At 54.7% G+C, this 18,474-nt stretch overlaps 3 protein-coding genes across 4 annotated transcripts in view; all 3 read left to right on the top strand.

The window, feature by feature from the left end:
• The first annotated feature begins 377 nt into the window (after positions 1 to 377).
• On the top strand, positions 378 to 2,230 carry LOC142881879 (putative G-protein coupled receptor 139). Its single transcript, XM_076016297.1, has 2 exons — positions 378 to 751; positions 1,155 to 2,230. The coding sequence occupies exons 1-2, from the start codon at positions 673 to 675 to the stop codon at positions 2,183 to 2,185; spliced, it is 1,110 nt and encodes a 369-aa protein (XP_075872412.1). The 5' UTR covers positions 378 to 672; the 3' UTR covers positions 2,186 to 2,230.
• A 719-nt stretch (positions 2,231 to 2,949) lies between these two features.
• traf3ip2a (TRAF3 interacting protein 2a) lies at positions 2,950 to 7,155 on the top strand. 2 transcript variants are annotated; one of them, XM_076016325.1, is made up of 10 exons: positions 2,950 to 3,373; positions 3,691 to 3,726; positions 4,142 to 4,612; positions 4,896 to 5,055; positions 5,139 to 5,305; positions 5,384 to 5,472; positions 5,787 to 5,855; positions 5,971 to 6,075; positions 6,478 to 6,552; positions 6,686 to 7,155. In XM_076016325.1, exons 2-10 carry the CDS (start codon positions 3,711 to 3,713, stop codon positions 6,830 to 6,832), a joined length of 1,299 nt encoding a protein of 432 aa, XP_075872440.1. In that variant the 5' UTR covers positions 2,950 to 3,373; positions 3,691 to 3,710; the 3' UTR covers positions 6,833 to 7,155. The 2 variants fall into 2 exon arrangements, with proteins under 2 accessions (XP_075872440.1, XP_075872441.1); XM_076016326.1 differs by lacking the exon at positions 2,950 to 3,373 and having other exon boundaries at positions 3,568 to 3,726.
• Positions 7,156 to 10,727: 3,572 nt separating this feature from the next.
• Positions 10,728 to 18,474, top strand: part of rev3l (REV3 like, DNA directed polymerase zeta catalytic subunit) — a 31,259-nt gene continuing 23,512 nt past the window's right edge. Inside the window, 1 exon segment of the mRNA XM_076016327.1 lies at positions 10,728 to 11,571. Coding sequence (XP_075872442.1) covers positions 11,433 to 11,571 — 139 coding nt within the window. The 5' untranslated portion in view covers positions 10,728 to 11,432.

Genomic DNA, 18,474 nt, shown 5'->3' with positions numbered 1-18,474 from the left:
CATGTTCTTCGTGTCAAGTCAAAGAGGAGGAGGAGAAGAAGAAGAAGAAGAAGAAGAAGAAGTTTCTTCCTTTCCTCCTCGTCCCAGATGGTTTTCCAGCTCATCCAACAACACGGAGCCTGCGCAGTATTCTATGTGATTTGACTCCGCCCTCCCTCCGCTATACACTAGCAGCTCTCTCTCTCCCTCTCTCGCTCTCTCTCGCTCTCTCCGTCTCTCGTCCTGACCAGTGGAGCTGCTCCATGCTGCCCAGCAGGACGGTTCCTCTCTCGCCGTGTCGGAACCACCGTCCAGGCCGAGGAAGCCGACCGACCGACCAATCACGGGAGCTCCAGCAGGAAGACAGGTAGATGGATGGATGGATGCAGTGAGGATGGAATTACTTGCTCCTGTGTTCTAGTGTTCTCGTGATGTGGTGATGTTGTTCTTCCTTCACTTGTTCAGTGAGTACGGAGTCTTGACTTCATGTCAACTCTGCACTCCATCTTTCAAAGCTGGAGAACATTTTATGACTTTCATCAACACTTTCTTAAATATGCATTGTAAAGAAGTCTAGTTTGAGGAGCCCACCACTCCTCCTCCTCCTCCTCCTCCTCCTCCACCCCTTGCTCCTCCTCCTCCCCCCTGGTGGTGGTGTGATGTCAGCAAACGACTGACCTCAAGCCAGCCGTGATGGACGAAGCCAGCGCCACCGTCTTTGTCACCGTTCAGAAGTTCTACTACCCGCTGCTTTGCATCCTGGGTATCCCAGGTGGGTGACCGTGACTCCGCCTCCTTTGGTTCTGTCAGCCACTCAGGACTTGGTAACCACACCACCCAGTTTATGTCACATTCTGGCTTTAATCAAAGTTCATCCAACCTGAGTCAGCCGCCTCAATCCGCGTGTCACCTGTCAGTCAGAGTGGCACCTGTCAGCCAGAGTGGCACCTGTCAGTCAGAGTGGCACCTGCCTCGCACAGAGAGCAAGCTAGCGAACTGTGTGAAGGCTGCTAACAGCAACAGCACAAAAACACTAATCTTGCAACGTATGTGTGTTTTACATCCTGTGCACGTCTCCTATTGCCCCCTGGTGGCAGGGGGTGAAGTTGCACAAACCTCGTTCTCTAACCTCCCCTCTCGTCCACCCACCTGCTGCCACTCCGCCGCCCCCCCAGCCAACCTCTTCACCTTCTACATGATCTGCTTCCGGAGGTGCGGCATGTCGGACACGGCCAGGGTGTACCTGAGCTGCCTGGCCGTGGTGGACACCTTCTACCTGGTGTGGGTGATCCTCATCGACCTGACGCTCACCTTCTGGCTGCCGCAGCCCTTCTGGCACGCCCACCCCTGGTGCAACATCCTGGGCTTCCTGCAGTACGGCGCTCTCTACAGCTCCTCCTGGATGGTGGTGGTGTTCACGGTGGAGCGCTACCTGGTGCTCAGCAGCGCGGCGGCCCAGCACCGCTTCTCGCAGGCCCGGGTCACCAAGGTCACGTGCGCGGCCATCGTGCTGGCGTCGCACGCCGCCTCGGTGCCCGTGGCGTGGATCAACGAGGTGGCGCCCGGCACCGGCGCCGCCAACGCCACCGTGCCCAGGTGCCGCTACCGCGAGCAGACCTACAGCACCGCCATCGTCTGGGTCACCACCTTCCTGTCGGGCGGCGTGCCCATCGTGCTGGTCCTGGTCTTCAACTACCTGATGGGCTACCACCTGTGCCGCGCCCGCAACCTCTTCACCAGGGAGGAGCGCCGCGCCATCCACGGCGGCGCCTCCAGGGCGGCGCTGCGGAGGAGCGTGCTGCTGCTGGGCGCCGTCTCGGCCGCCTTCGTGGCGCTCGGCCTGCCGCGCTTCGTCACCTACTGCATCCTGCGCACGGCGCACAACCGCGGCTCCTTCGACCGCGACGACTACGGGCTGGCCATCAACGTGGCGAGCGACGTGGCCAACATGCTGCAGAACCTCAACTCGGCCACCAACTTCCTGCTCTACTGCGTGGTCAGCCGCCGCTTCCGCCAAGAGCTGCTGCGCCTGCTGTGCTGCCGAGCCGCCTCAGCCGGCCACTTGAGCTCGGCGCTGGCCCGCACCACCGTCAAGGTCTTCTCCGTGGCCCAGCGCGAGGCCGTGGCGCCGCCTGCTGACCCCGTGGCCGTGGTGCTGACCAAGATCAGAGCGACCGGCTCTGCCGAGGGTCCCGGCGGACGCTAGCGGCCCCGCCCAACAGTCATTTTGTACCAGTTATTGTTATTGTTATTGTTAGGGATGCACTCTTCCACAGTGGGATACCAGTACCTGCGTGTCAGAACTCACTGATACCAAGACTAAATACTTCATAAGGCCGTTACACAGTGCAAAGAACTACGCTGATTTTTTTCAGTTTCCCGCAGATGTTTTGTTCATAATTATAATTATAATTTATTATTATTATTATCATTATTATCATTATTATTAGCATTATTATTAGCATTAGTGTTATTATTATTATTATCATTATTATTATTATTATTATTATTATTATTATTATTGGCATTATTAGCATTATTAGCATTATTAGCATTATTATTATTATTATCATTATTATTATTATTATCATTATTATTATTATTATTATTGGCATTATTAGCATTATTATCATTATTATTATTATTATTATTATTATCATTATTATCATTATTATTATTATTATTATTATTATTATTATTATTATTATTATTATTATTGGCATTATTAGCATTATTAGCATTATTAGCATTAGTGTTAGTAGTAGTAGATAGTTGATGCAGCGTCTGGACAGTGGCTACAATGTGTCAACTTGTTGTCATTGTGCAACGCAGCTGTGCAACTTGTCCATTGCGTAACATTGTGTGGTGAAATAAACAAAGTGTGTGCGTTGTGTGGAGACGACTGTGAGCTTTTCCTGCCTGTCGAGTCAGCAGCGGTGTGAGCGAGCCGCCAGCCAGTCAGAGGACGGGACAGGTAGGTCAGCCCTCCAGCAGCAGGTGAGCTTCCTCTCACCTGACAGCAGGTGTCCTCGTGCCCCCGCCACGCGCCATTGGCACAAGCTGGGTCAGCTGACCTGTCCCAATTTGCATAGGTGGAATGCTTCCTGTTTTCCTCCGAACAGGTCGGTGCAGTTCCCGTCACACACACACACACACACAGGGCGGGCGGGCAGGCAGGCAGGGTGTGTGTTGTGTTTCCTTCTTGGTTTTTATCCACACGTTTGAGACACAATCCACACACACACACACACACACACACACACACACCTGCCGGTCGCCGTGTGTGCTGGTGTGTTTTTAACCTTTGTACCAGCAGTTTGACGTCTCTGTGTTGTCGCGCCTCGACCGGCCCCGACGCCCCCTAGTGGAGGCCCAGACCCGCGCAGGCTGAAAGGTGAGCGTTTCTTCTTCACTGGGAGCCTTTGAGCCTCAGCAGAGCTGAGAGTTCTCCGCTGCTGTTGTGTATCCGTTGTGTTTGTTGTGAACCTTGGTGGTGCCTGTGCAGCTAATCCCACTGAGACGCGCTCACCGACTTTCAAAAAAAAAAAAGAAGAAAAAAGAAAAGAAAAGAAAAAAGGGCCTGTGCTGAAACGACACGGCGATACAACAGCGGCGCCGGCGGACGTTGAGCCCGCAGCGGGCGTGGAAGTCGAGCGTTGTTGTCGCACCAAATTCCTCTCACGCCTGTTTTCACTTTCCCTCCGCCGACAGAGCGCAGCGCCCGTCCCGGAATGGAGCCTTTCAGCGGTAAGAAAGCCCGGCGGGGATCTTTGCTCTGCACCTGGGGGAATCAGCTCCCTGTGATGTCACAGAGGGCCCTGATTTCTCCGTCTGGTTGGTGACCAGGGAGTCGAGGGCCGAGTCCTTGCAAGTACGAGGTATTGGTACCGATACCTGGGTGGAGTACTGGTAACATACGTGTGGATACCCTGACAGCGGTATTCCAGGAGTGTCTTTGAACGGCCGTGAAACTCAAGCTGAGGAATGTTGTTCAAATAACATCCGAGGAAACGCTTTTAAAAAAATCTCAGTGATTCTATGATGTAGAAGTGCTTGGTATCGGTCAGTCCTGAAACCAGCAGAGTACTGGTACCCTGCTGGTCCATCCCTGCTTTCCGTTCCTGGGGGGTCCTGAACTGCGACCCACCGGTCTCGTCCTCAGGTCACTGCCCTCACCGCAGCGTCCCGGTGGAGATGGACGAGAGCATGACCTGCTCCAGCCTGGACCTGGTGCTGCCCCCTGCCTGCCAGGAGTGCCTGTGCAGCGCTCGCACACACCAGCAGCAGCAGCAGCAGCAGAGGCAGCAGAGGCAGCACGGCTACCGGCAAACCCAGCGGCCCGGACCAGGTGACCATCGGTTCTACCCGGAGTCCGGCGCCGCCCCATCCCGCGGCCTGCTGCTCCGCCTGGCCCAGCAGAACCCCCACCCTGCACACCTTCAGCCCAGGGGTGGAGGAGGAGGAGATGGAGGAGCAGCGGGGGGGCCGGGCTACCACCAGGACTCTTCATCCTACAGCCACCACGGCCCCGTGGAGGACGAGGACCAGAGCCTAGAGCGCCCCCTACCCCTGGTGTCCAACCAGGGCCACTGGGTCCAGGCCCAGGCCCAGCACCCGGCAGCGCCGCCACCTGGTCAGTGGTGGGGAAACATGGCCAATCAGTGGCGATAATCTACTACCTACGACTAGCAGTGCTACCAGCAGTAGTGATACTAGTAGTAGCTCATAGTGCTCACAGGACACTGATTGGTCCAGTCAGGTTGTGAACAACCAAACTGGAGATTTTGTAGAATCCCAGCTTGACTTTGGCGATCCAGGGACATAAAATCATCTCAATAATATCCAATAATAATATCCATGAGGAGATGATGAGAAGGAGGTGATCTGACGCGTGGTGTCCATCTTCTCCTCCGCAGGTCGCGCTCCCATGCAGGCGGCCTTCGCCAGGCCGTGCGCCTGCTGCTCTCCAGCAGATCCACCCCGCCACAATAAAACGAATAACAGTAATCGTAATAACCGTAAGCACGGAAACCCTGAGCGTCTCCAGCGGCAGCCCGACCCTCCGCCACAGCCCGGGTGAGAGGTCCGAGCCGTCCGTCCTGCTGCTGCACTCGCACCCAGACTTGGATCTGATGACTCTCCGTGGTTTCCTTTGGCAGCAATGTTCAGGAAGCTCACGACAGAAGGTCTCCAGGTCTCCAGAGCTCTGCCCCTTCCTGCGAGCTGATCCAGGAGGTCAGCGTGGGGGTGGGTCGCTCCCTCCAGCCGCCTCCTGGACCCTCCACCAGGGAGCTGAAGAGGACCATCAACCTGCCGGACGAGTACAGTGAGTCCAGCTCCTGGTTCTTCCTCTGCTTCTTCACGGAGCTCCCGGCAGGCTCCTCATGACCCTCCGTGTCCTCAGGGAACCTCTTCATCACCTACTCGGTGGACGCCGCCAGGGACATGTGGCCTTTCGTCACGTTCCTCGTGGATCACAGCTTCAGGCCCAGGGTGAGTAGCGCCCCCCGGTGGCCTCTTGTCACATTGAATACTTGATTCGAGATATTCCAGGTTTGAGAAGCATCAGAACCAGAATATAAATATTATCAACCTGCTGTACATTTGAATATTAGTCACTCTTATTGCACTCCCTGTACATTATCACTCATGATACACACTAATACCATAGTGTTACAGTATATTACAGCATCATAGATACAAGCACCATAAGTATACCCCATTACCACATTAGTGACAGTACTGCAAATACAATGGTAATACGGCCCATACCTCGTAATGGAGACGCTCGCCCGGTGTCCCGGCAGATGGACCTCATCGACGACCCCATCCGACGCATGGCCATCAACAGATGGATGGACCGGTTCCTGAACGACGTGGGTCAAAGCTCGCTGGAAGAACACGCTCGCTTGGTTTTTTAAAAAAAAAAAAAAAGGAGAAACGACGACGGCAGCAGCAGCGACGATAACACAACTTTGACTTCTTTGGCAGAAATCGGTGCTCATCATTGTGGCGATCAGCCCCAGGTACAGGGCTGTGGTGGAGGGGGAGGGGGACGACGATCACGGCCTGAACACCAAGTACATCTACAGCCAGGTGGGTGAAACGGCGCCCCCTTAGGGAGGACTCACCGGGGATGGCTTGTAAGACCTGGTACAGGGCTGCCGGTATAGCGCCACAGTGGGGTTCCCCCCCACCCCCCTGGTCATTCAAGGTACTGCAGCCAGAAATGCACGTATATACACGTACATATTGGCCTGTTACGTTTCATCATTGGCTTGAACAGGGCGTCATGCAAAAGCAACACAGGAGCCATTTGAAAATACCCAGTGTGTCCGCTAGCTAGCAAGCTAACTAGCTAACGCTACTGAAATGATTGATATATACCATATTGAATCCTGGAGACATGAGACAAACACATTATTTTGCACGACCTCAATGTTTGTGGTGCTCCCCCCCCCCCCCCCCACCCCGTCGTTGCTGACTGTGTGCATGCAGATCCAGACTGAATACATCCAGCAGGGCAGCAGAAACTTCCGAGTGGTGCCAGTGCTGTTTCCCAACGCCACAAAGGTGAGGACGAGCCAACGAGCAGAGAGCTCAACCTTTGAACTCTTGCCAAGAGGCAAAGAGGCCCAAGTGGCAGCCAATCAGCTCGTCGCCTTGTCGGTAACCCCCCCCCCCGTGTGTGTGTTTGTGCGAGCAGCAGCACGTTCCCACCTGGCTGCAGAGCACCAGGATCTACCGCTGGGGCCTGGACGACCAGGACCTGCTGCTGCGGCTGGCCAGGGAGGAGCGCTACATCATCCCGCCACCAGGGCGCGACCTCACGCTCACCATCCGCACACTCTGAAGGCAGCCAGAGGAGGGGCGGGGGGGGGGGTCAGCCTCGCTGGGTTTGTGTTGTGTTGTGTTGTTGTTTTTCCCTCTGGGTGTGTAGGTGTGTTGTGCACCGAGACTTTGAATGTTACAGCAGGGATGCTCTTCATCCTTCTTTCCTTCTAGAGAGCCGCTGGGTTAATGCGAGGTGGGAGTGGTGTTCTCGGCCGGATGCGTCGAGAGACGAGCATGCTGGGAAACGACATAGCACGAGTGGCCACGCATGCACTGTATCTCTATAGCACTTATCTTGGATCAAAATCTCAGTGTTTTACAAAGGCAGAACACAATGTCAATAAAAAAAATTTTAAAAAAAAGTATTTTAACGTCTCAGAATATTGAATATTTGATTTGTTGTTTCCTCCATGCAATAATTCCAAGTCGACTACAGCAGTTCACCGGGTTTCTTGGCCGGGATATTTTCTGGCCAGTAGATGGCAGCATGGTGCGGATTATAAACGCATTCCACCCATTAAAAACAAAGAAGCCCTCAGAGTCCATTTTCCGCTTCACCACCAGGGGGCTCAGTTGATGCGTCCAGGCTTTTATCAGCCTGCTGGAGCCTCTGCGTCATCTGCTCGCTGCCTCTGATTGGTCGGCAGACTCTGTTTACCCTCTGAGCCTCGGCCTTATCAGGACCCTGCACCACGACCAGGTCCCTGCGCCCTGGACCTCGTCAATCACACCGAGGGTCACAGAGCCGGGGGTCACAGAGCCAGGGGTCACAGAGCCAGGGGTCACACAGCCAGGGGTCACACAGCCTGGGGTCACAGAGCCAGGGGTCACACAGCCTTGGGTCACAGAGCCAGGGGTCACACAGCCTGGGGTCACAGAGCCAGGGGTCACACAGCCTTGGGTCACAGAGCCAGGGGTCACACAGCCTGGGGTCACACAGCCTGGGGTCACACAGCCTGGGGTCACAGAGCCAGGGGTCACAGAGCCTGGGATCACAGAGCCTGGGATCACAGAGCTGGGGGTCACACAGCCTGGGGTCACAGAGCCAGAGGTCACAGGGCCTGGGGTCACAGAGCCTGGGGTCACAGAGCCAGGGGTCACAGAGCCAGAGGTCACAGGGCCAGGGGTCACACAGCCGGGGGTCACACAGCCTGGGGTCACACAGCCTGGGGTCACAGAGCCAGAGGTCACAGGGCCGGGGGTCACAGAGCCAGAGCCTGGGGGTCACAGAGCCAGGGGTCACAGAGCCAGAGGTCACAGAGCCAGAGGTCACAGAGCCAGGGGTCACAGAGCCTGGGGGTCACAGAGCCTGGGGGTCACAGAGCTGGGGGTCACACAGCCTGGGGTCACAGAGCCAGAGGTCACAGGGCCTGGGGTCACAGAGCCTGGGGTCACACAGCCTGGGGTCACACAGCCTGGGGTCACACAGCCTGGGGTCACAGAGCCTGGGGTCACACAGCCTGGGGTCACAGAGCCGGGGGTCAAAGAGCCGGGGGTCACAGAGCCAGGGGTCACAGAGCCAGGGGTCACAGAGTCTGGGGTCACACAGCCTGGGGTCACACAGCCAAAACAGGCGACCCTTTGAGGATCTGATCAGTAGTGTTGTAGTCAAGAGGGCACCAACCGAGACCAAGACCTTATCAAGACTGAGAGCATCGAGACCCAGACCCAGACCCAGACCAAGACTTTATATCTCAGAAAAATAACAACAAAAGAGAAACGCTTGTCTCTGACTTCAACATTACAGCAACTCTGCAAAGCAATCTGGGTAAAATCTCCCAGCCAAGGCAGCGTTGAGGCTACACACACACACACACACACACACACACACACACACACACACACACACACACACACAGACACACACACACACACTGCCCATCCTAATGAAATATGCTAATAGCAGTGATCTCATCGCCAGGGGAGTCGTTGGTCGGTCGGCAATGTCCCCAACATGAACCAGACTAGCAGCAGCTGTCTGGAGTGTGTGTGTGTGTGTGTGTGTGTGTGTTTGTGTGTGTGTGTGTGTGTGTGTGTGTGTGTGTGTTTCATAGTGAGGAGAGAGAGAGGAAAAGTGTTGGCTCAGCACAGCGAGGGGCCGCTACAGTCTGAGGGGAACCACTGAGCAGCAGGAGGCAGCAGACACTGACCAAGTGGACAGAAGGGGAGGGGCTTGTTTTTAAGTACAACTGTGTGTCATCAGCAGAGCAAGCAGGCGGTGAAGGCAGATGTTGTGGTCTGGAGCATAGTATTGGTCCGACCTCCCCTAACCCTCCCCTAACCCTCCCCTAACCCTGCCTAACCCTGCCTAACCCTGCCCTAGCCCTCCCCTAGCCCTCCTCTAACCCTGCCTAACCCTGCCTAACCCTCCCCTAACCCTCCTCTAACCCTAACCCTAACCCTGCCCTAACTCTAGGTGTAGATCGGATTGGAGAAACTAGCGCAGGTGAACATAGCTAATGACACAAATAATCGGAATGAAGGCCCAATCAGATTAAACATTCTTCACGTGAACCCGTCAATCGGAAGATTCCGATCCAATCCGGTCCATTCAGAAAGACATCTTCCGAGGTCTGGAGAGGCGAGCGATGCTCCTCAGCTCTCTGGTCTGCATCTCCACTGGTGCCGATGCTGCAGTGGCAGCGGCAGCTGAGGTGCGCAGGTGCGCAGGTGCGCGTGGTTGAGTTCCACAAAACTGCTTCCTGCTTCTGCCACACGGAGGCATTGATCTTCTCAAACTCTTCCCACTCCAGCATCACGGCGCCTTGTTAAGACGAGGCGCCGCGATCTTCTCCCCAACATAACTTAACTGGAATCAACAGTCTTGCACAGTTAACACAAGCCAAGAAAAGGGAAGATGACGCAGTGTTCAGTGTTTAGTGTTTGCATTTTGCAAACGGTCTTCCTATCAGGCTTTCGCTGGGATCAATATGGATATTATATTACACAGGAGGAGGATGGCAGTCGGGAATGAGTCCGCGCTTCCTGTGAAGCTTCAAATTGGTACAAATTGAGAGGAGCGGATCAGTGACGATGCTCTCATTCCAGTTTAATGGACTCAGAGGAGGTGAACGAGGTTGCAGCGGGGAATTACAGAGATGAGTGAGATGTTTTATTTAGTCTGTTTCCTGATGAAGATGTAATGGTGCACCGCAGGGGCCGCTTGTCTCCAGCACTTTCACCTCTTCATATTTCAGAAACCTGTTTGTGTCTGCTGAACCAGAGACGCTATGATGAATAGTGGCTCTGTTATCTACTAGAGTTGTCCAATTCATTTTAACTTCCATTTATGTTCATCTAATCCATCATTTCTAAACAAATTCAGGACCGTCGGTATTCCAGTTGCCACCAGTCCAGTGTGGACACACTCGTTTCTTCTTGATCTTGACTACTGTCTACACTGTAGATACACACTGAAGACACCGAACACATGACCAAGATGTGTGGATTAGGGTGGCAAAATAATAAAAAATAAATAAATAAATAAAATACCTAAACATGTTCTGTTCTATATATTTTTATTTGAAGGGAGGCTATTCCAGATCATCTATCAATATAAAACTTGTTTGAGTTATTTCACACTTTTTAGATCAATACATATTCCATATGTGTTCATTCATAGTTTTGAGTGACAATCTACAATGTAATTAGTCGTGAAAATGAAAGGAAAACCATAAAATCAGACGTACGTGTCCACAATTTGAGTTTTGTGTTGCATGTTATTGAAGCTCACAAAGCACGCGAATCTCAGGCGAAGCACAATCACAAGTTCAACATGTTTGGGCAGAGCCCTTTTATTTATAATGTGCTCTTATTTTGAAAGTCCAGTACCGGTATAACTTCCTCTCTGCAGCGCGTTCACGACGATACAACGAAACATTTAAGTCGCAAAACAACAATATTTTACACCTTCAGTTGGTTTACTTGATTATTATTTGTCTATGTTAATAAGTCAGCGGCTGATGATAAACTTCACGTGCCCGCTTCGTGAAGGCATGGTGTGGCATTTACTTTGATGAGAGAGAAACCGGAAGTGTCTCTGGTTCCGCACCTGGAGCAGCTTGACGTGCTCGGGGTTGTCTGAGCTAACGGGGAGCTAAGCTACTAGCCTGTTCTGGAAGACGCAGCAGCGGCTCCACTGAGGGGCCGAGCGGGGAACCAGTCGACTGGACCGACCCGGAATCACCAGCACCGAAGCGGGATTCGGCGGTAGAACGCGTTGCAGACACCGGAAGTCGACGTCGCGTCCTCCTGCCAAGGCTGGAAAACAAATGACAAGAGAGAAGTAGGAGGAAGAAGGAGGAGGAGGAGGAGGAGGAGGATCACGGGACGGACATGGAGGTGGAGTGGACCGCGGAGCTCCGTGTCATCTAGCCCCGGGTCGGGTTGAAGCCCGGCGGTGGGGTGGGCTGCGTTTGTGGGTCCCTTCTCCTCGCATGGGACTCCACTCGACGGTGGTTGTTCCGCCGCCGTGACAGCAGCTCCCTCGGCCGGTTCATGGTGCCCGGCGAGCCGCCTGCCCTCTGCGGACAGTCGGCGGCGCTCTCTCGCCTCCTGTGCCGGAGGGAGGCTCTCTAGCGGCGGCTACAGCCCGCCAGCCAGCCCGCCCGCCGGTCGTCATGTTCGCGGTGCGGATCGTCACGGCAGACTACTACCTGGCCAGCCCGGTCAGGGAGCTGGATGTGTGCTACTCGGAGTTCCGGCAGAGCGCCGTGAGGAGGGTCCCGGTGGTCCGGGTCTTTGGGGCGACCCCCGCAGGTCAGTCACTGCCTTCATTTTAATGTCACTGCTTTATTCCAGTGCTGACTGACTGACTGACTGACTGACTGTTGGCGGGGGTTTCATTCCTGGCTGCGGCACGCGGCGCGCCTCGCGGGGATGCCCACCCGTTTTTTTTTTTTCTGTTGGGTGTTTTTTTTTTTTTTTTTCTTTCGTTTTCTTTTCTTGTTACGTGCACGCGCGCGACGCACGCCGCATTGTTTTCTTTACAACATAATAATAATAAAAGCGGCAGCGGCGGGGGTTGGGGGGGGGGGGTGTCCGCGTGCAAACGTGATTCTGAGTGTTGACATGTTGCTCCGCGTGCATCCGCTGTTAATGTGCACGCGGACCCCCCCCCCAATCATCATCATCATCATCATCATCATCATCAACCTCCGGCTTTGTTTTCACCGCCGCCGCTGCTGCTGCTGCTGCTGCTGCTGGTCGACCCAGCTCGGCTCGGTTCGGCTCGGCTCGCCTTGAGCCTCGACCCCAACACGTGTGGCATTCAAGGCCAGCTCGGACATTACCCGCCGGACCCCTCCTCCTCCCCCCTCCTCCTCTTCCTCTTCCTCTTCCTTTCAACGGTTTTATTGTGTTGTTGATCAACCTGTGGAGCGCGGACCTCTGCTCTGCGTTTAGTGCATGAAGGAATTGCCTTACCGCCCCCCGCCCACACACACACACACCCGTATTAGAATCTGCCATTGTGTGTGCGTGTGTGTGCGTGTGTGTGTGTGTGTGTGTCTCTGGTGCAGAAGCCTTCAGGTGTCACTGCCCCCTGCTGGAGCTTCTGGAGGTGTGAGACCCCCAGGATGGTGCTGCTGTGAGGACGGTGGTGGTGATGCATTAAAAAAATAAATACATGGAATCATACAGTGGTGAAGATTGAGAGGCTCGCTGCACTGCGACTCTGGCACATTCATGGCCTGCAGTATATATATATATATATGTATATGAAGAGCGTGTTGCACATGTGCAGTGGCTGGTGGTGCATGGAGACTTTCTCTGAGGCTGGACGATGATGATGGTGATGATGATGATGATGATGATGATGGTGTGTTTGTGGCCCTGGCTGCTTCACTAAATCCTTCAGAGCATCCTGGGTACCTTTTTAATCCGGCACGCTGACAGACAAAGGAATCATTTCCTGCACGAGGCCACCGGGGGCATAAATCCCCTCAGTGGTGGTGGTGGCCTCCCCTCGCCCCCCCCGCCCCCCCTCGCCCCCCCCCCCCCCCCCCCCCCCCCCCCCCACTGAACAGGTGACAAACACCCTGCGCTGCAGTGAAACACAGTGTGCAGCAGTGGTGGTCGTGCACTGGATTCTCTCTGAGTGGCAGTGCACTGCGTCATCCAGCTGAGCTCAGAACAATTCTTTCTGGTCTCATCGGACTCCTGTCCTGGGCCCAGTTTATGTGCAGCTGAGAAAATCTAATTGTTGACGGGAACTTGTTACCGCTGCTAATGTTACTGCTGCTGCTACTGCTGCTGCTGCTGCTCTTACTGTTACTGTTACTGTTACTGCTGCTGCTGCTGTTACCACTGTTACTGCTGCTGCTGCTGCTGCTGATGTTACCGCTGTTACTGTTACTGCTGCTGCTGCTGCTGCTGCTGATGTTACCGCTGTTACTGCTGCTGCTGTTACTGCTGCTGCTGCTGCTGCTGATGTTACCGCTGTTACTGTTACTGCTGCTGCTGCTGCTGCTGCTGATGTTACCGCTGTTACTGCTGCTGCTGCTGCTGCTGCTGTTACCACTGTTACTGTTACTGCTGCTGCTGCTGTTACCACTGTTACTGCTGCTGCTGCTGCTGCTGATGTTACCGCTGTTACTGTTACTGCTGCTGCTGCTGCTGTTACCACTGTTACTGTTACTGCTGCTGCTGCTGCTGCTACCGCTGTTACTGTTACTGCTGCTGCTACTTCTGTTACTGTTACTACTGCTGCTGATGTTACTGCTGTTACCGCTGTTACTGTTACTGCTGCTGCTGCTGCTGCTGCTGTTACCGCTGTTACTGTTGCTGCTGTTACTGCTGTTACTGCTGTTGCTGCTGCTGCTGTTACCGCTGTTACTGTTACTGCTGCTGCTGCTGTTACTGCTGCTGCTGTTACTGCTGCTGCTGCTACTTCTGTTACTGTTACTGCTACTGCTGCTGCTGCTACTGCTGCTGTTACTGCTGCTGCTGCACACGCACAGTGAACACACAGCCACAGTAACACTGCAGCAGACTCCAGCTGATCCAGTGGTGTGGAGGTGTGATTATGCTCCTGGTAGTTTCACTTTGTGCTTTCCTTCCCCCCCCCCCCCATTTCATTCTTTAAAAGCAGCAGCAACAACCATCTCCAGGAGTTGTGCAGATGTGTTTGCATTTTTTTCTGGGGCGGTGCAGAGTTACGAGTTTGATGGAGAAATACTGAAAGTAAAAGCAGCTGCGGCCACACATCAGCCCCTTGAATTTATTTCATGTTCTCATGGGAAGATGGATACTCAAGGCGTTGTGTGTTTGTTCTCTGGGTCAGACTGCAGGTCACAGTGACAGACAGGAGGATTGCCATCAGTCTGTGCAGCTGCAGAGCTGTGAGTGGGACTCAGTCAGCAATGAGGGTCTGGAGCTCACTGCTCCTCTCAGACCAGGCACTTCTGTCTGTCTGTCTGTCTGCCTGTCTGTCTGTCCTGGTTGCTGTCAGCAGCTCCTCTGCGATGCGTTCACTGGCACCTCCTGCAGCTTGTTTACCCCAGTGTGGCCCTGCCTGCCTGCCTGCCTGCCTGCCTCATGTTCCCTGTCCTCCCCTGACCCAAGCTTGTGCTCACTCCCACCAATCAGTGCGCTGTAACTCAACGCCACGCTTCCTGTTTTTCCCCCTTCCTTCTTTGTGAGCCCGCGGGCTCGTCAGCCAGTGGCTGGCGCTCCTCACTGTAGCTGCAGTGGTCGTGAACAGACTCGCACGCCGCAGCCAATGGTGACCATTCTGACGTTGCTGCTGGAGCAAAACTTCTCCTCCTCCTTCTTCTGCCTCTTTGTCTGCAGTCGGGTGGTGGGGGCGAGCGGAACCTGAAGAGTTGAGCAGGACTGCTGGACCCAGCCAGCACGGTGGTGGTGGTGGTGGTGCTGCTGGAGGGGGTGTTTTGGTTCCTGTGCTGAAACATGCACGAGTGTTGGGGGGGCTGTGACCAATTGACCTGGTAGGAGGTGGGGTGCAGCGTGAAGGAGCAGAAGAATGAAAGCAGGGGGGGGGGTACTAGGGGGGCGTTGACGGGCTCTCCTTTCAGGTGGTGGAGCTTCTCACCAGGGAACCCTGAGCAGCTTCTGACCAAATTCCTCCTGGATCCATTAATGGGATAATGGTGGAGAAAACAAAAGACTCTGTGGCTCATTAAGCACTGGGGGGGAGGGAGGGGGGTCATCACCCCCTCCCCCAACTCCCCCCCCCCCCCTGCCCTTTTTAACTCTTTACTCTCTGCTCTCCTCCATGCTTCCTCAGCTTCCTCACTGCTCTCAGTGGTCCTCTCTCAGGAGGAGGAGGGGCCAGTGGTGCTGAGGAACCTTTCACTGCATCCTTTTTAAACCCACAAGTTGGGAGGAACAGTTGTCGTATTGATGTCCTACTGTCCAGGTGTCCAGGTGTCCAGGTGTTCAGGTGTCCAGGTGTTCAGGTGTCCAGGTGTCCATGGTGTCCAGGTGTTCAGGTGTCCAGGTGTCTTGCTGTCTGGAGCAGGTCCATGGTGTCCTATTGTCCAGGTGTCTGGAGCAGGTCCATGGTGTCCTCTGTGAGGTGCAGAGCAGCAGGGCGGCTGGCCTGGTGTTGTGTGGACATGAGGTCTGGCCAGTGGTGGTTCTCTGCCAGAGGGCTTCTCCACCCACTTCACACTGGTGGGACGAAGCAAACACAGTCCCAGACTGGGAGAACTGGGACTGTGTCGTGGGGGGCGGGGGTGGGGGACCAGGACCAGGACCAGGACCAGGACCTCCTCTTTGACTGAGCAGCCTCCTGTGAATGGGTTCTGTGTGGTCTGAAGGGAGAACGCCTGGGGTTGGCACGTGGTGGCAGGTCGTTTCAGGTCCTGGAGGAGGAGGAGGAGGAGGAGGAGGAGGAGGAGGAGGAGGAGGAGGAGGAGGAGGAGGATTGGGTTTGTCCTCAGTGCCAGAGGAGAGAGAGAGAGAGAGAGAGAGAGAGAGAGAGAGAGAGAGAGAGGGAGAGGGAGGGAGCGAGAGGGAGAGGGAGCGAGAGGGAGAGAGAGAGAGAGAGAGAGAGAGGGAGAGAGAGGGAGAGAGAGAGGGAGAGAGAGGGACTTCCCACATTGTGTGGCTGCTGCTGCTGCAGGAGAACTCTGCAGTGCTTCAAAGCAGATTAAGACCTTGTTTAGAGAAAGAATGGAAGAATTTGGCAGGAGGAGGGGAAAGAAGAAGAGGAGGAGGAGGAGGAGGAGGAAGGAGGGCTGGAATCTCTGCTGGAGGGGGAGGAGGAGCAGGAGGAGGAGGAGGGGGAGGAGCACTTTGAAGCTGCTGTGTTTGAGCCATTCAGCCCAGATATTAATGAGCAGCACCTGTGTTCATGAGTTTATATGATTTTAACCAGTCAGTCAGTCAGTCAGTCAGTCAGTCAGTCAGCCAGCCAGCCAGTCAGTCAGTCAGTCAGTCAGTCAGTCAGTCAGTCAGTCAGCCAGCCAGCCAGTCAGTCAGTCAGTCAGTCAGCCAGCCAGTCAGTCAGTCAGTCACTCTTGCTGCTGGATGGTGCAGCAGGAGGGGTCATTACTGGGGAATGTGAATCCCACTGTGTAATAACGTGGATCTGCTTGGCTGTGTGGAGGCCCTCACAGCTCTGGACCTGGTCCTGAAGAACTCTGATCTTCACGTCGTGGAACATCTGACTGCTGCTGCTGCTGCTGCTGCTGCCGCTCCTCTTGAAAAGCAACAAGCCTTTCATTGAATCAGTGTTTAATTGCACAACAGTGCAGCTCCAGTCACTGAGGGCTGGCTTATTAAAGTGGGGTGGGGGGGTGGGGTGGGACACTGGAAGCCTGCGTCCTAAAAATAGAACAGCTGGGTGTGTGTGTGTGTTTAAATAGCATCCAGCCTGTGGCTGCAGCTGATTCTGTCGTTGATTAACAGTCTGGTTCCTTTGGAGTGGACCGCATCCTGGAGGAGCTGCTCTGAGACCCTCAGCTGCAGTAATAGTCACTACTTCCCTGGTTGTGTAATGCGTGGGCGGAGCCAGAGACAAGGTCCCGCCCACTGACACCCCCCCCGGTGGTTGTAATCTGCTCCAGTCACGTGAAAACATCTCAAATGTAGACGTTTTTTATGTCCAGTTGTGCAGATAGCGCCACCAGCAGGGGAGTCGGGGGTCTGTCTCTGTGTCACCTGATGCAGCAGCAGCAGCAGCAGCAGCAGTAACAGCAGCAGCAGCAGCAGCAGCAGCAGCAGTAACAGCAGCAGCAGCGGCAGCAGCGGCGGTGGTGAAACAGAGAGGGAGCAATGCGACACGTTGTGAATATCAAATTTCATCGCAGCCCAGAATAAAAGAGGGCAGGAGCGCTGCTGCTGCTGCTGCTGCTGCTGCTGCTGCTGCTGCTGCTACTGCTGCTGCTGCTGCTGCTGCTGCTGCTGCTGCTGCTACTGCTGCTGCTGCTGTTGCTGTTGCTGCTACTGCTGCTGCTGCTGCTGTTACTGCTGCTGCTGCTACTGCTGCTGCTGCTGCTGCTGCTGCTACTGCTGCTGCTGCTGCTACTGCTGCTACTGCTGCTGCTGCTGTTACTGCTGCTGCTGCTACTGCTGCTGCTGCTGCTGCTGCTGCTGCTGCTGCTACTGCTGCTGCTGCTGTTGCTGCTGTTACTGCTGCTGCTGCTGCTGTTACTGCTGCTGTAACTGCTGCTGTTGCTGCTGCTGCTGTTGCTGCTGCTGCTGCTGCTGCTGCTGCTGCTGCTGCTGGTCACGGCTCAGCCGGCTTCCTATTGGTGCAGACTGTGCTGATGCTTGGTTGGTCACCTGCCTCTAGCCCGCGGTGAGGCTCAGTGGCGTCTTCCACTGCAGCCACTGCTTCCTGGTTCCTGCTGTTGCTGCTGCTGCTGCTGCCCCCCCCCCCCCACACACACACTCCTCCTCCTCCTCCTCTTCCTATTTACATTGGCCTGATGGGAGCATCCAACAGTGTGTTTGCATGACTGTGTGTCCTGTGCTGAACCTCTCTCTCTCTCTCTCTCTCTCCCTCTCTCTCTCTCTCTCTCTCTCTCTCTCTCTCTCTCTCTCTCTCTCTCTCTCTCTCTCTCTCTCTCTCTCTCTCTCTCTCTCTCTCTCTCCCTCTCTCTCTCCCTCTCTCTCTCCTCCCTCTCTGCACAATCACACTGACTGTGCATTGTGATGAGGCGACTGATGCAGCTGCTTGGCCAGCGGTGGGTCTTGGTTCTCTTGGTGGAAAGGTGTGAGTGGAGCAGGATGGACAGTAGATGTCCTAAGTGAGTTGTGCATGCGGCCGTGTGAGAAGAAGGGGAGGAGTTTGGACTCCTCCGTTCACTGGCTGAACACAGTGTTGCTCATTTATTCAAACACTATCAAATGTTCCTGGTCATCTTGTCTGTTTTGAGGGCGTTTCTTCTGCGGAAGGTGTGAGTGAGGGCCTGTGTTGACTCCAGCAGTGAGTGAAGCCACTCTGATGGGGTTGTGGGGAGGATTCCAGTGGTTGGTGCTCAGTGATGGGGGAGGGGTTTGATTGAATGCACTTCTATGTTGATGTTGCTTTGGTCTTCTGCTTCTTCTTCTTCTCCTGGCCAGCTGCTTTGACCCTGGTAGAACAGTCGTGGCTTCTGCTGCATGAAGCAACCTGAAGACAGGCAGGTTGCCTCCCTGGATTCACTCCTGGTCCTGGTTCTCCTGGTGTTCCTGGAGGCCAGGCTGCTGTCT

This window comes from Nelusetta ayraudi, unplaced genomic scaffold (genome assembly GCF_046127955.1).
Source record: "Nelusetta ayraudi isolate G7.1 ecotype Tasmania unplaced genomic scaffold, CSIRO-AGI_Nayr_v1 ptg000222l, whole genome shotgun sequence".
Taxonomy (NCBI): domain Eukaryota; kingdom Metazoa; phylum Chordata; class Actinopteri; order Tetraodontiformes; family Monacanthidae; genus Nelusetta; species Nelusetta ayraudi.
Note: the sequence above shows the minus strand (reverse complement) of the source record. Positions and strands in the feature narration are given on the sequence as shown.

Coding starts and splice junctions, on each gene's coding strand:
- LOC142881879 (XM_076016297.1), top strand. CDS start 673: ATGGACGAAGCCAGCGCCACCGTCTTTGTCACCGTTCAGAAGTTCTAC. Junction 752..1,154: donor TTGCATCCTGGGTATCCCAG/GTGGGTGACCGT, acceptor CCGCCCCCCCAG/CCAACCTCTTCACCTTCTAC.
- traf3ip2a (XM_076016325.1), top strand. Junction 5,473..5,786: donor ATCACAGCTTCAGGCCCAGG/GTGAGTAGCGCC, acceptor GTGTCCCGGCAG/ATGGACCTCATCGACGACCC. Junction 5,856..5,970: donor TGGACCGGTTCCTGAACGAC/GTGGGTCAAAGC, acceptor CTTCTTTGGCAG/AAATCGGTGCTCATCATTGT.